This window comes from Dreissena polymorpha, chromosome 15 (assembly GCF_020536995.1).
Source record: "Dreissena polymorpha isolate Duluth1 chromosome 15, UMN_Dpol_1.0, whole genome shotgun sequence".
NCBI lineage: Eukaryota > Metazoa > Mollusca > Bivalvia > Myida > Dreissenidae > Dreissena > Dreissena polymorpha.
Genome location: NC_068369.1, coordinates 18,553,281 through 18,569,523, shown reverse-complemented (window position 1 = coordinate 18,569,523; position 16,243 = coordinate 18,553,281). Strand labels below are relative to the sequence as shown.

Below are 16,243 nucleotides of genomic sequence, written 5' to 3'. Positions count from 1 at the left end.
AAATTCAGTAATCCTCTGTTATTTGAATTGTTGCGGCTGAAATATCTTTTTATCTATGGTAGTGTCTATGGAATAAACATTCAATTTTGTTTTATATTAGTATGAAGAAAAGAAATGATGCGCTCAGTGTGGTAAACTAAAATAGTCAATATTTGTGTATATTTTAGATGTATGTCTAATCATGAATTATCCAATATTAACATTAATATCAGGGATTGAAAGCTGACATGTTTGAAAAAGACGGTTTAAACAAATTACTTGAAAGTATTTCAAAAAGAAAAACTTTAATTTATTACAGATGGAAGTATAAACATGAACAGACGTGCCTCAGATGGTGGGGCGAACATTCACAGCTATCTAAGACAGATGACGGCTGGAAACAGCCAAACTGGAAGCGTGGAAACATTACCGGTAAGGGGTATAGCAGTAATGTCGTTCCTGAATTCTATGTACAAGATCTTGAATCTTGCTTTGCCTTGAGGTCTTTTCATTTTGGTGTTTTAAATGACATATTTGATAGAACAATTGTGCTTAAATTCGGATCAGTTTTTAAAGCTGCACAATAAATTTTCTAAAAGCATTTATAAATCTGAGGATTGAAGAATCGATTGCAGGCACAGTAATATGACTTGTGTGGGGCTTGGTCATAAAGTAATGTGTCTGTATTTTCTTCCCCTTCCTTTTAATTCAGGAAAAAACAATTGTGAGTTGCTTACAAAAAGATGTGCACTTATAACTTGCCAGTTACTTACAAGGATGAGCCATTTGTAGTTTGATATTACTGAAATAAATGTGAAAACTGCAAAAAAACATTAACAATCTACTTATTAAGAAGATTGCTTTGGGTGTTAAATATATGATGCTAATATATGAAATCATTTGCGAGTTTTAATTTATATACAGTCAAAATATGAGACTATTAAACCATGGTTTGTTTACTTATTGTTCCACGTCTTGCATAAATTAATGCAGGCATCTTTATGTCTGCAGACGTCACTTTCCGCCATGGGGTTGCCGTTGACGATGGAGGAAAAGGAAGATAACTCTTCTGACCAGGAGCCTGACCAGGAGGCTGTTCAACGGTGGGTAGCTAGACTAACATGATACACTGTAAATCGGCTGTAGAACGGTGGGTAGTTAGACAAACATTGGTCACTGGCTATCAAAACTAGTGGCAGCTTGCTGCTTTATGTAGACTAAGAAAAAAGTCTTGAAGGGCTGTTTAAGATGCTCCTAGGTAGAGAAAGCCCTTTTTTATAGATATTGTTTAAGGACCCAAACGCCAAAGAGGACCTTGAGCTTTTTAAATTGGAGTGGCTTTTTCAGTTTGTGCAGCGTTGATCTGTCTGTTTGTGGAGTTAAACCCAGGTACATATTTTGTTTGGGGATTTGTCTTGTAAGGATTTCTGTGGCCATTCTTACTCCTCATTGATTCCAATAGGGCTTGAGTCTGTAGTAATGGTAAATAGCTGGTATGCCATTACCAACTATGGAAATGTTGTGATCAACTTTATGCCATCAAAATTGCTACAAGCAAGTGCAATCAGGGTCACTGTTTCCCTGCAGGTACCTGGCCAGTAGAGGGCGGGGCAAGCGTCACACCCTGGCAGTCTCCAACCCAATCAACGAGGTGCAGGAGGAGCTGAGGATGTCCCAGCAGCCCATACGCCCAGCCAGACGCTCATCAGAACGGGGGCTCTGTAAGCAACTGGAGTGTTGTTTTCTTCATGTGAACCTTGTTTTGGGAAAATTGGGCTTAATGCATTTGCATAAAGTGTGGTCCCAGATTGGCCTGCACAGTCAGCACAGGCTTGTCAGGGAGGACTCTTTCAGTCTAAACAGGACCTTTGTTATGAAGAGGCTTCCTAACTGCGGAAAGTGTTGTCCCTGATTAGTCTGTCAGGACAGCACAGGCTAATCTGGGATGACACTTTACGCACATGCCTTAAGCCCAGTTTTGCCCAGACAAGGCTCATGTTCTGTTTTAGTCATCAGTGTTGTTGTATCTTTGAGAACTGTTTCAGCCAGTCGTCTGTCTGTCCATTAACATAAATATGTCTGGAAAAGTGCTCTAAGGCTTCTCATTGTACTTGGATCATTCAAACTTGCTTGGATCATTCAAACTTGCTTGGATCATTCAAACTTGCTTGGATCACTCAAACTTACTTGGATCATTCAAACTTGCTTGGATCATTCAAACTTGCTTGGATCATTCAAACTTGCTTGGATCATTCAAACTTGCTTGGATCATTCAAACTTGCTTGGATCATTTAAACTTGCTTAAATCATAAAAATTTGCTTGGATTGTTCCTTATGATATGAAGTTAGGCATGATTAAACACAGATTTTGTCCCCCTGTTTGAACTTAGAATTTCTTTATCAATATTGTTTCCACGAATTCTTAAATCACAATGCTCCAAAGTTTAATATTTGGTAGGTCACTTATTTTTGTTCGCAAGTTGTCCACAAATACCTTTGAGGTCAAAATTGGTGACACCCTGAGGTCCTATTTTTGCATTAAGTGTCGCCCAGATCAGCCAGTGCAGTCTGCACAGGCTAATCATGGACGACATGTTAGTCTTAAATGACATTATCGTTGACAGAAAGTCTTTTTTGAGCAAAAATACAGTTTAGGAGGAAAGTGTCGTCCCTGATTAGCCTGTCTGGACTGCACAGGCTATTTAACCCCCTTTTCACAGAGAGAGGCTTATAATAAATATTTTATCCCATGTCTGTCCCCTCGGCAGCCCCCTACTCATACAAGGAAGGCGACATGCTGCATCCGCCCAGTGAGCGGTTCTCCCCAGTGAGACGGGCCAGTGACGGCCTATCAGGGGTTAACAAACACCAATTGTCCAACCTGGAGAGGCTCTACAACCAGACCCTTGTGAGCCAGGGGGCACGGCACAGCAGCCAGAACAGCCTAAAACAGCTGCAGCACGAGTGCCATGAGCTACAGGTATGTGCACAGTATGGGGGCAGGGGTTGGCCCTGGTCTGCAGTATGGGGGTAGGGGGGAGGGATTGACCTTTGTAGCCATGAGCAACTGGGATATCTACGGAATGCGGGAAGGATTGGCCTTCTTAAGAATGCAATCTGACCTCTCACAAATTCGTTTTTACTTTTTGAGACGTGGGTTGCTATTGTTACAAATGTAAGTTATCTTGTATAAATCAGAAACGTGGTAGATGACATGAAAATTGGAGTACTCTGTCCTCCGACATTTGTGGTTATAATGGCTGATATAAGACTTTGGATATAAATGATTCGTGCTCTCTGAAAAGGGATTTTAATGCATGTGCGTAAAGTGTCGTCCCAGATTAGCCTGTGCAGTCGGCACAGGCTGATCAGGGACAACACTTTCCGCCTAAACTGTATTTTTGCTAAGAAGAGACTTTCTTGAAACAAAAAATATCATTAAAGCGGAAAGTGTCATCCGTGAGCAATCTGGACGAAACTTTACACACATTCATTAAAACCCCTTTTCACAGACCACTGCCCAAATGTATGAACATTTGATTTTGTGATTAAACGGGTCCAAAAAACTAGCAAAATCCATACAAATAAAAGTCTGACAGATGCTATGTTTCAGGAGTATAACGTAATGAATGTTTCACCTCGGAAACATTTTTATGCTTAAATGCACTCTGACACTCAGGTCAAGGTCATTTCAAGGTCAAACGAATCGCCACCAGGGATATAGTCACCTTATGGACTTTCTTTCTAAAAAGTAGACCATTTAAGGGGATATAGCTCTCTTTTGGATTACCTTTTAAAGAAGTGGACCAATTTGTAGCTTTGTTTGTAACAAATACTTTAAAACAGTGCTGTTCTTTGTCTAATTGTGAAGTATTAGTTTGTGTGTGTGTGTGTGTGTGTAACATAGTCTAATAGTCCACGCTGGTACATGTATGTAATCCCCATGCTTTAGTAAATACAATACCTGTGACTGAACTACTAACAATTGCTATTGGTAAGAGAATTAAGTCAAAATTTTGTGTTTTGCAAATTCTTTGCAAATTTGTTGCAAAATTTTTCTGAGCATAAACTCATTATGCTAATTATTTAGTAAATTTTCAGAATAAAGACATCATAGAATTTCAGTTTTCTGCTTATATCTCGCAAAACAAGCTTAATTATTGCACTTCCTTATATTGAAACTTGTTTGAACTGAAAGGGTGTATCTAATCTTTTCGAATATCCAAACTGCAATTACCTGATTATAAAAGAAGAAACTTATATCTGTCTGCCAAGATATCCAATTGCAAACTTTTCAATAATTAACATGTAAAAATATTAATGTAACTCTTCAACTGGAGTATAATTTATGAAAACTTAGTTGTATTGGTAATGGCAGACATATTTCAGCTAAATATTTCTCATACACTATGCATCAAAACTGTTTGCTGACATTTTGAATCAGAGAGAACATATTTTAAACAGTCAAAAGCACAATTTAATTATTTTATCTGCTAGTGCCAACATTTGATATAATTTTTACACAATACTCACATGTATTTCTCACCTTTTGCTTTATCGATAATTTGTGTCTTGTTCTGAGAAAACTTTGCATAATGCATGTGCGTAAAGTGTCGTCCCAGTCCACACAGGCTAATCAGGGACGACACTTTCCGCTTAAACTAGATTTTCGGTAAAAAGGGACTTCCTTTAAACAAAAAATACCATTAAAGCGGAAAGTGTCGTCCCTGATTAGCCTGTGTAGACTGCACAGGCTAATCTGGGACGACACTTTACGCACATGCATTAAGCCCAGTTTTCTCAGAACGCGACTCATTTGATTTTTTGTCTGACTTGCTGTTGTTGTGTTCTCATTTAGACTACCAAATTTTCAGGGAAGATGCGCAAAGTACAGTACATTTATTACAGCTCATTTTTGCTTGCTCTGGGTTTGCACGCCTTTCAGGGTTGTCTCTCTTGATCATAACAGTTGCTTCCCTTTTAAAACAAAATACTTTTTGTCCTTTATTTTCTTTGATGTGATTTATTTAATATAACATGATGGTAGTTACTTGCCTTCTAGTTTTCTTTTAAACATACTTGATATTTTGGGTATTTTTATTTTTAATTTTCTTTATAAGAAGAGATAACCCTGTTGGCAAGATCTCTTTTATGGAACATTTTATTTTGTATGCATATATCACTAGTATTTCATAGCAGATTGTTTTCAATGGATACAAACATAAACTGAACTTTTCATAGGAAATCTGTCCAATAGACAACAAAACATTTTGAATATTATCTTTCACTTAGAAAGCAAAACTTCTTGTATAATTGATATATAGATCTATCATTATTGCCTGTGTCATGTGAAAATGGGTTTCATGACATATGTGGCCAGCAAAGCTACAGACCAGCCTGTGCTAAGTATTTTCCAGCGCTTGTATTAATCAGTTCTGCATATGACTATAGTAATATATGTGTGCAAAATGTAGATGTGTACTTTTAGATCACTAAACAGATTTAACGTTCTTGAAAACACACTGTTACTGCTTACATAATTCAGTTGACTGGCATTTTGAATTGCATGGATAGTGACAGCCATGAATATTGTACAGCGCTTGCAAGATGGGAAGTCTGGCAGCTATTTGCAATAGTATTTATCCACTTCAAAATTGTTTCCATGGATTTCGTTTGTAGGATGGAAGATAATTAGGAATGTGTTATCTAAATTATGCCTTTTTAACTTAATTAATTGGCATATGCACCAAAGTAAAAAGAATTGTAATTTTAAGCCATGATATGCTTCCATGGGCTTTATGCCCTATGTGCCAGCTACAGACCAGCCAGCACATCCACGCAGTCTGGTCAGGAGCTACCCTGTCCGCTATAAAGTCACGCAAGGTTTTGAGGTCTCATTAGGGGACGGGGCAGCTCCAGACTAGACTGCGCGAATGTGCAGGCTGGGCTGGATCTAGGCATGCTGTCTGCCTATGGTATATGACCCATATTGGCTCAACGCGGCTTATTATCCCCCGCCATAGGCGGAGGGATATTGTTTTGGCGTTGTCCGTCCATCCGTCTGTCTTTCCTTCCGTCTTTCTGTCCGTCCGGCACTTTTGTGTCCGGAGCCATATCTTGGAAATGCTTTGGCGGATTTTATTAAAACTAGGTTATGAGTATATATATGGTGAAGAGGATGAGGCACGCCAAAAGGCATTGTACACCATCTGTTAATAATGGAGTTATGGCCCTTTGTATTTTGAAAAAATGCTTTTTTGAGTGTCAAATATAACACTTTTGTGTGCAGAAGCATATTGGCGGGGGATATCAATTCAATGAATTTGCTTGTTTAATTTCTCAGGACTGCTGATTATTAATATCGGACGTGCGATCTTTCAACATCTCTATTGCAATCAAAGACCGTACATATTCTTGGTTTGTACTAAATGCTTGGTGGTTGGGTCATAAAGATTCTGGTTTTGGTAAATATGCATAAGCCTCTAATATCAGAAGTTCATGTTCTCTGAACAAAAGCTTGGAGAGAAGGAATGATAAAAATGGTTAAAAGTAATTTTTTGAACCCTTATAAAAAACTATGTTACTTAAAATTCAGGTTTATGTTTTTGCATGATGGTATAAGCATTAAACAACATTCAATATTCATATTAACTGAGGTAGTGTCACTAGTGTGCCCTTCATATGATGGCAACAGTTCAGTCAAATATAACTTTTAAATTTCCTACTGTTAGAAATCATTCATTAAAATGGCATGCAAGTTGTGAGAAACAAACTTATGAGATTAGAGCAGTTTTTGCCTGCAATTTTTTATGCTCCTCCAAAATTTATTTTGGGGGGGAGCATATAGTCGCCGCTTCGTCTGTCCTTGCGTGTGTGTCCGTCCGTCAGTGCACAATTTTTGTCTGGGCTATTTCTCAGCAACTAATGACCAGATTTCAATGAAACTTTATGGGAAGCTTCACTACCAAGAGGAGATGTGCATATTATCAGCGGGTTCTGGTCAGATGATTTTTCACAGAGTTATGGCCCTTTGGAATTTTCTATAAAAAATTCTTGTCCCCCCCCAACTACTGTGCCCTCAAGACATTTCCATTTATCTGAATATATAGTGCAATATTGTGACAAAAAAACCTTTGGGGAGCATCACCTGTCTCCGACGGTTTCTTGTTATCTTAATATTTGGACTAATTTCTTAGGGGAGGTTGAAGTAAGTGATGGAAACCAATTATGGGTAAGTCGAGGGTAATGTCAGATCATTGTCCTGCCATAGTCTGTGGCTTGTCGGCCATTTTAAATGACCTTGATGTGACCTTTAAAGGTCAAGGGTCATATAATAAAGGATTGCATGTGTGTTTGTTCATCTGAAAATGAAAATGTTAGTTGAACAACAATGACATGTGTGATATTGACAGTTATTAAATTGTATGCAATTCAGCAGTCATGTTTTGTAACATAGTCAATTGCATGTTTAAATCTGTTTGTTTTGTGTCAAAAATAATTCTTAAATACAGCAATTTAAATTAAAAATAAAATAAAACTAGCATGCTGTGTAATTGCCTATATAAATACCCTGTTAATGCCAAATGTGGCCTGCATAGCGTCAGACTAGCCTGTTCATTTGTGCAGTCTGATCAAGAGCTCACGATACCTTGTATGACTTGAGAGCAGACAGGGTAGCTCCTGACGAGGCTGAGCTATGCACAGGCTTACATGTAGCTACTCTAGCCACATATGGCACAAGACCCATTTTCTCACTCTTGCATCCACCACTGATTGAATAACCAGTTCAGTAAGGATTGTGATGCCAAGAAAATGCATGTATTCAGCGCATTATACTGGCAATATTTGGTAATGGAGGTTTGTGGGACACCACATCTACAGCACTGGTGCATGCCTGTTGAAAGCTGAGCTTCTTTGGGGTCTACATATTGTCAATTAAAAAAAATAAAAAAATGTAGTAATTGTAAGATCTTTAAGAATATTCATTAATTTCTAGTCTAATCTCATATTTGTTTCTTATGCTATGTAATTTTATTTAATAAACTGGTATGAAACATAATTTTCTCTCATTTATGTGTCTATATTAGCCTGTTTATATTGTATTATTTCCATGTTAAAAACATTGTCTATTTAGTGACTTAACTTCTACAATTATTCTGAACTTTTGTTATACTTAGATTATATAGTTGTATGTTTATGTGTAAATAACCTTGGGTATTCAAGTTGTACAGCAATTCAGTGAATATATTTTAAAAAACTCGTAAAGACATCTTATGAATATACAGACATTTTCTTGTCATTTCAGAAACAAGTAAGCGGAAGCGTTCCTGACCACCACATGCTGCATCGCCTGGCTCAGAATCGCCCCGTCAGCATGTCCGCATCCCGAATTCCGTCCCCGCCCATCAATGTTTCGCCTGGGTCGCCTGTATTCCAGCACCGCAGCCCCACGAGCCCAGACTCCTCTAGCACTCAGCTTTATCAGCATCTCCAAAGGTTACACCTCACTCAGCAGATTCGGCAGGTTGGGTCGCCGACGTTTCGTCGATGCAGCCCGCCCAATCTCAGTCAACTCTCAACTTCCGATAGTCCGCCTCCGTCTTTCCCAAATTTGTTACAGAATTATACCCAAGGACACCAGAGGGCCAGTCCCCCGCCAAATTTCCAGAACCTTCAGATGATCAAGGAAGATTCGATAGATCTGGACAAGAGTTCGCAGTCGGACAGCGAAGAGGACATGCTGATGCAAGATGGCACTGAGAATATGGGAAGGAAACTCCTCATGCAGGCGTTTGGGAAGAAACCGCAGATAAGTATAACGGATACTCAAGGTCATGTGACAGCAGTGACTTCCGATGGCGACTCGGAGTCAGAGAAGGGTGACAGTTTGGATAGTGCAATCGTTTCATCGCCCACTTCACCGGAGTCTTCTTCTCAGAGAGTGATGTCCCCGTTTGTCTGTAGTAACAGTGCTCCCTTCGGGACGTATATGCATTCAAATCTGCCTAGCATTCCAATGTACTCCACAGCAGCAACAGACTGTCAGCGGAACTCATATCAGTCGATAAATAAAAACTGGTATAGTGCTGGGCAAGACTATACGTCACATCCTTTCCAGGGGGTGGATAATTCGAATAGTTACGATTTAAATCGTGAAAGTTATAATGCTCATTCAGTGGTGTCTTCATCACCAGGAAACTGGGAAATCAGTAGTGAGGGAATTATGGATATGTATTCAAATATTGACAGAACGGTGGATGCTTCCTCTTTGGAAGTGGCCGGAGACCATGAGTTAGCGAAGGTTGGGTCTTACGTTAACGTGTCCTCAAAACGTTCAGTGGCAGACATCTTGAATGAGATTCGGAAAATCCTTGAACAAAGTGGCCCGCAGATAATGTACAAGTGTTCAGAGAACTGTTTCCAGCTGGCGAACTCTGATGTTGCTATGGAAGTGGAGGTGTGTGAAGGTGTTAATGCTAGTCGACTACAGGTGCGCCGCATATCGGGCGATAAAGGCTCATACCAACAGCTGTGTCAGGAACTGCTTGATGGCATCAATATATGAGAAGCATTCTAGGAAAATTGGGCTTAATGCAAGTGCGTAAAGTATTGTTCAAGATCAGCCTGTGCAGTGCGCAGAACTCATCAGGGACTACACTTACTGCTTTTATAGAATTTTTCATTTGAAGAAAGTCTCTTATGAACTTAAATCCATTTAAGGCTGAAAGTGTTTCCCCTGAATAGCCTGTGAAGACCGCATACTTTGACCTGGGATGACACTCTATGCTCATGCAAACAGCCGAGTTTTCCAAGAACAAGGGTCATATGATATTTATACTCCAGTAGTCATCAGCATTTTGTGTGGAATTCTTAGCTTTTTTTAGCAGCATGTATTTTTTTAACTAATACATTTTTTGGCTATTTTTTTATTTTTCAATGTGTTGTGCTTTTATGGTTTTCTACAAATCTGATAAAATTGTATGTCCTGTCTTTCTAGTTGAATTTCTCAGAAAATAAATTTGGCTGTTATGTGAGTCGCGTCATGTGAAATGGTCTTTTTCCAAATGCGGCCAGTGTAGCTCCAGACCAGCCTATGCAGCCTGGAGCCTTTTCACCAATATACGAATAACCAAATTTTTTTCGGCTCTGATTACCTTGTATTTGCCGAATAAAAGGCTCTTCAATCTCCTCTGGCTCGGTCCAATCTGGAGCCTTCCGACGCTTCATTTCGATTTTTTCAACTGACAGACACTCCATCTTAGAAGTTGTATCAGAAATGTCTGCTGCAATTTATGACACTATTTGGCGCGTTTTCTTTACTAGACAGTTCGCTTAGTTGCGACATTATAATAAAAAAACAATGTTATTGAATTCTATTTCTAAACGCGTTGGTGAATACGAATCCTGAGTCTGTCTTTTGTAAGTCTAAGTCTGAGTCAAAGTCAGACTTTGAGTTCAAGTTTGAGTTTATTATTGGTGAATACGGCTCCAGGGCCCGTATTCACCAAACAATTCTTAGACTTAAGTCTAAGAATAAAGAAAATTCTTTAAATTAGAAGATTTAATATTTTCTTTTACTTTGAGTCAAAAGTGGTGAAAAACCATCTCTATCTACATCATTATTCTTATAGAACATTTTGTGAATGACAATCACCAGTGGTAGTCTGTATATATTTAAACAAACGCATTTTTCTTGGTTCTAAGACTATTCTTTATTCTTAAGTCTAAGAATTAGTTGGTGAATATGGGCCCTGATCTGGAACCAAAGTATCTGTTTTTGGGACCATGAAACCTTGCAGGACCCTACAGCAGACACCACAACTGTGCAGGATGGTCTTGACCTACACTGGCTGCATATGGCATGATACCAATTTTTGCATGAAGCGGCTTTAACAAGAGTTTGCAATCCATACAATTTCTGCCATTCATCGTAATCATTTCATGATACCTCACCGGAAGAATCTCATTTCATTTGATGGATACACTTGCCATGCAATAGAGGCAATCTTTTATAGTGTCCATATAATCGATAAATTGCACAAACATATTTTTAAAGTTTGTTGGCTTTGCAGAACCTCAAATTAGTGTTGCTATTTTGTTTCTTAGATTGCTTCAAATACATATTATTGCTTTCCATCTTGTACTCATTGGATTCCGTACATTTGCACAACCTCATAAATTTGTTAAATACCAGTCTTTCTACTGCAATTCATTGGTAAAAGAAGACTTCAGTTAAAACATAATACTTGTTTTTCATATCACACAAATATGATAGCATTTAAATATGTACTAAACAAGGTGCTTTCTTTTTCAAATTAGCCTCACTCTGTGAAAACCGGGCTTAATGTGTATGTGTTATGTATACATAGCCTGTGTTATGTATAGTCCAAGATTAGCCTGTGCAGTTCTCACATTAGCCTGTGCAGTTCTCACAGGTAAATCAGGGACAACACTTTCCGATTTCATGGAATTTTTCGTTTTAAGAAAGTCTATGAATACTGTGTCCTCCCTGATCAGCCTGTGTGAACTGCAGAGGCTAACCTGTGACGTTACTTTAAGCACATGCATTTAGCCCAGTTTTCCGAGAGCGTGGTATATATATTGTGTGTATGACTGTGACTTGTGATATTTCTTTTTACGTTTTTAAAATATTGTTTATCATACATCACAAGATTACTCTGAGTTGGGATGTAAATTTTTTATGTACATATTTGTACTAATTATGTTAATATTTTTCAAGAAATTCTATATGTCAGTATGTGTGTTTAATTGTGCATGTATTTGACTATGTTTCAAGATGGCATATGCAGATCTGAAGCTACTTTTGATTAAACAAGACGTCAAAATTGTTTGTTACAAATTTGGCATAGTGGCTATGTAATAGCCATAAAATGCTGTACATACTTTAAACAAAAACATAAAAATCTCAATATTTTTTATGAGGCCTGTTTCACAAAAACACAAAAGATTGTAGAATCTTGCAAAAACCTGTGGCTGTGTCAACATTTGGTCGCAGTACGTGTTTGCTTTGTCAAATTATATGCCTTAAAAATATTACAATATACCAGTTGGATGACAATGAATAACAGTTACATGTCAGCTGTGTGCATTAGTAGTGTTCATATCAAACATTAAAATATAGACAATAATTATAGAATTTCATAGAGAACAGTTGTGTGTCACCTATGAAACAGTCGCATTAACAGTAGCTACACAAAGTTATTATTACATGTATGAGAAGCTGAAGATCATAAGTATATGTTCTTATCTCTTTAAAATGCCATCAGCGTAGGTTGTAAGTACTGTTGTTGTTTGTACACTTCTGGAAATTATTAATAGTACTATTTTTACTTGTGAATTTCTATAGTCCTTTTTTCACTTAACTGCACAACTGGACATTATGAATATGTTAAACAGATAACATACTGTAACATGCTGTAATAGTTGAATTAGAAATTAATGAACTGGATTTCCCACACATCTGCCTGTATCTGTCTCCATTGACATAAACTTGTCACAGAAAATACTCAAATAATTTTCCATGTATGACATTCAAATTCTACCTGTTGACTTTTATAATATACAAGTGTGTTTTTCCATTTATTATTATATTATGCTAGGTTAAAACTGGTTATGCCTTTTTTATATGCCATTCTCTTCACGGAACAAAAATGTACATTTGCAGTTTCCTCTCTCCAACTTGTCAAGTTTTTATCAGATCTTAACCAAATTTTCTGCAACTTTTTGTTGGCATATAATGGGTGCAAAATTAATAAAAATAGCCAAATGGAGACAAACACTTCAAAGTTATTGCTCTTTGTTTATGTAAAAAATACAAAGCTTGCGGTTTCATCTCTCTTAACCGAATCTGAACCAAATTTTTCAGAATACTGTTCTATTAAAATGAAGGTTTAGTTCTATAACCGTCAAAAAAGATTTTGCATCCCATTAGGTAATTGTTTGTATGACAGGCGCAATTTTTCTTTATGACCTTGTTTCTATAACAGGGTGCAGGATTAACGGGGTTCACAGGCTGGACAAAATGAAAACATACAATTAAGAACTTTACTTTTGCAAATATATCAAGTTATGGGAATATGTTTGACAAAATCTTTAGTGCATACAAGGCAATTTTTCTTGCAGTATGTGTCAATATCTTAAGATTTAAGAATACATGATTGAATACGCTGGAAATCGGTGTCAAAATTGCATGCTGCGTGTAGCATAAGCGTGAATATGAAATCATTACACATAACATTTTTGGCCAAGAACAAAGGCTTATTAAATTATGTTATTCTGATGTTTTCACAATCCCATAAACCGCATACAAAATTGTCTTTTATGCACTAGTTGAAATAATTGGAAAAAAAATCACTTACCGGTGTATTTGTATCCATTAACATCCATTTGTGAACCCCATCATGTCATGTGATCCTGCACCCTGTATAACATAGTTTTAACCCTTTCAGTGTGGGAACCGAATTTTAAAGGCCTTTGCAAACAGTTTGGATCCAGATGAGACGCCACAGAACGTGGCGTCTCATCAGGATCCAAACTGTTTGCTATTCTGATAGTATTCTTTGAAAAAAATCGAAGAAAATGCTAATTTTAGAAATTCAGCAGACAACATTTTAGCAGACGACAAATTTTCCAGCATGCAAAGGGTTAAAATAGTGCTGCATTTTATCACAGACGGCTTCTGCAGTTTTCAATCTCTATGTTTTTCCAGAGGAAGCACAACAAATGTTGATAAATATACGAGATCAGATAGTAATATTCTTTTGCAATGTCTGTCGGTGGTTTCATTTTCACCAAATTATTAAAAAATATATTACAAATTACTGTTATGGTTATTGTAGGTTTATGTATAATTTCCCAGTTTTTGGTTATGTCTGTATAAATACAGGACACTAGGAAGGTTACCATTTATGTTCTTGAGTTTGGTTCAAGCTGTAATACAATAGAGGATGTTGATAGAAATATTAATGGTCAAGTTATTGAAATTCAAAACTGTTCAATATGTTTCATGGAAAGTTTGTTTTTTATACCTCATTGTTTGTCATTGTTTCATTTTTTTTTATGAATGCTATCTTACTTGTCTGTTCAGTTGTTATGCTTCACTACACAAGTTTGTATTTCAATGGGTTGTGATACTGAATTTCAAATAAAACAAAAATGTTTTTTTAACCTTATATAAGCGATTTGCTTTAAACATGTAACCACAGCATTACACACTTAGTTGTTTTCCTTTATATATGCAAGATTAATGACTTATGCTGGGAAGAAACGTACAAGGAGCAAATGTAGCAAGTATGACCTAGAAAATCAGTATGCACATATTTATGGCATAAAAGGGTAAACAAATAAACATTGGGGAAACATTTTAATGACAAAACAACAATTATATCTCAAACAGCTGTAGACAAAACATGTTGATTATAAGAAAACTTTGTCTTCAAGCTGAGCTCCAGATAAATTTGTATTTTTCTCCGTTATGTATAGTTGAATCCTACAGAATGATTATCAATTACGTTTCCTTAAACAGCAAATGCAATTGGATATCGGAAGGTCATAATAATCCACCATGTCAGGATTTGAAAGTCCAGATAACATCTACTGTTCTAGCCTAGCAACTCAAAACAGGCTGAATGACGAATGTTGACTGATCAGAGTAGCCGATGCGCTAAGCAGCACGGTGTCGTCATGATTAATGAGGAATGTTGCTATATCTTGCATTGACTTCTTCAAAAAATTCCATACTCTACTGCTAACTGCCGAAAAATTGGTTTATTTCACATGTACTTTATGTAGCTAATAGCATTATCAAATTTTGAATACTTAATTTCTGTTAATTAATGCATATGTTTACACAGGAAAGCAAGTCATGTTTTGTTGTATTAAACACATTTTCTTTAAGCCTCTTTGCATGTTAACTGGTGCTAAACAGTCAAGCTTTTATACAGTGTCTGAATAAAAACCCTGCTGTTTAAGTTATATTCATTATATATAGTTTATTTAGTATTTTTTAAGTCTGTGTTTTGCCATCATATTTGTATTGTGCCATTGTTCATGTCATTGAGTTGTAAAGTTGAATCATTCAAAAATTAACAAACACTTGCTATGCTTATTAAGTGTTCGTAGGGATATTGTTTGTTCTGATGCGGGGGGGGGAGATTTTTTGTTAGGGTTAGGGTAAACAACTCGGAGAGTCACACTTAAAAAGAACATTCTTATCAATTAGCACCACTTGGTTTGGAGAAATTAATGGCATTTTTTTTGTCTTCATATTGAAATGGCCTGTTCTTTTTTTAACAGTAACCCAGTGTGTTTTTTTTTAATTTAAAATACAATGTCCCTTGTACATGCATTACAAACTTTGTGACATCCTTCTGTATTTTAAATCTTCTGTATGGAAAACAGTTGTTTCTCTTTTACTAGTATTTTAATACTCTAATCCTTGTTTTGGCAATTGCAAAAACATTGTTACATTATCAGTGAATTAAAAAAAAGATTCAATGGTTGTTTGAATGTTGTTTGACTGAAACTAACACTAAATGGTTGTATCTAATTTTCAACAAAAATGTGATCAGTGACTTTTTTTCTACAGTTACGCTTTAAAGTAGTGGCATAGTGTGTGTTTGCTTATTTAGAAATTGCCATTTTATTACGACATCATCAAAGATTGTGTACCATGTGACCTGCAATGTTTTTATCTATTACCAAGGTGCTTCTATTTATTCTTAAGCTTGGTAATGACTTAACAAAGTGTGATAGTTGTTTTGTTTTAAGATATTTTGACTGGCTCAAAAAATATATAAAAAATCAATTATCTTTATGTGTTTGTTGTTTATAGGTCCCAATACAGTATGAATACCATTTTTAGCATAGGTGCTTGCACCTATGCTTAAGGTATATACCACATTTTGAAAATCCACATCGGTCGGTTAACCTTTCTGAAGCCTTACCTGATCAAAAATCAGACGAAATATCTATTTAATTTAGCATATGGTAATTCTTACAATTTTTTGGGGGGAAACGTTTTTCTAACGTTTTCTTCCAAGAATATTACTGACACCGTTTTTAGTGAATTTTTCTAAGACCGTTTTATGTCAAAAAATCTTCTTATAACCTAGAACAAATTTCGTTCGTAAAACAATTCTGTTCTTGTTGATAGTGACCTCACACCTAATTTAGATCTATATGGGATCCCAATTTCTATTTCCTTCGTTTACTGTTCTGTGAGAGGTCAAATGTTTACATAACT

General features: G+C 36.6%; 1 protein-coding gene across 4 annotated transcripts in view; it reads left to right on the top strand.

Annotated features, from left to right (window-relative positions):
- LOC127859996 (serine/threonine-protein kinase SIK3-like) overlaps positions 1–16,243 on the top strand; it is a 115,481-nt gene that overhangs the window by 63,941 nt on the left and 35,297 nt on the right. Inside the window, exons 11-16 of one of the 4 annotated variants that reach the window (XR_008039559.1) lie at positions 299–411; positions 991–1,082; positions 1,567–1,700; positions 2,748–2,959; positions 4,838–4,867; positions 8,285–13,125. Coding sequence is in view for 3 of the 4 variants with exons in the window: in XM_052397674.1 (XP_052253634.1) it covers positions 299–411; positions 991–1,082; positions 1,567–1,700; positions 2,748–2,959; positions 4,838–4,867; positions 8,285–9,544 (1,841 nt within the window). In the remaining variant the exon portion in view is untranslated. Of the gene's footprint in view, positions 1–298; positions 412–990; positions 1,083–1,566; positions 1,701–2,747; positions 2,960–4,837; positions 4,868–8,284; positions 15,811–16,243 lie in introns of those variants that run through there. The other 3 variants (XM_052397674.1, XM_052397676.1, XM_052397675.1) reach the window with 3 other exon arrangements.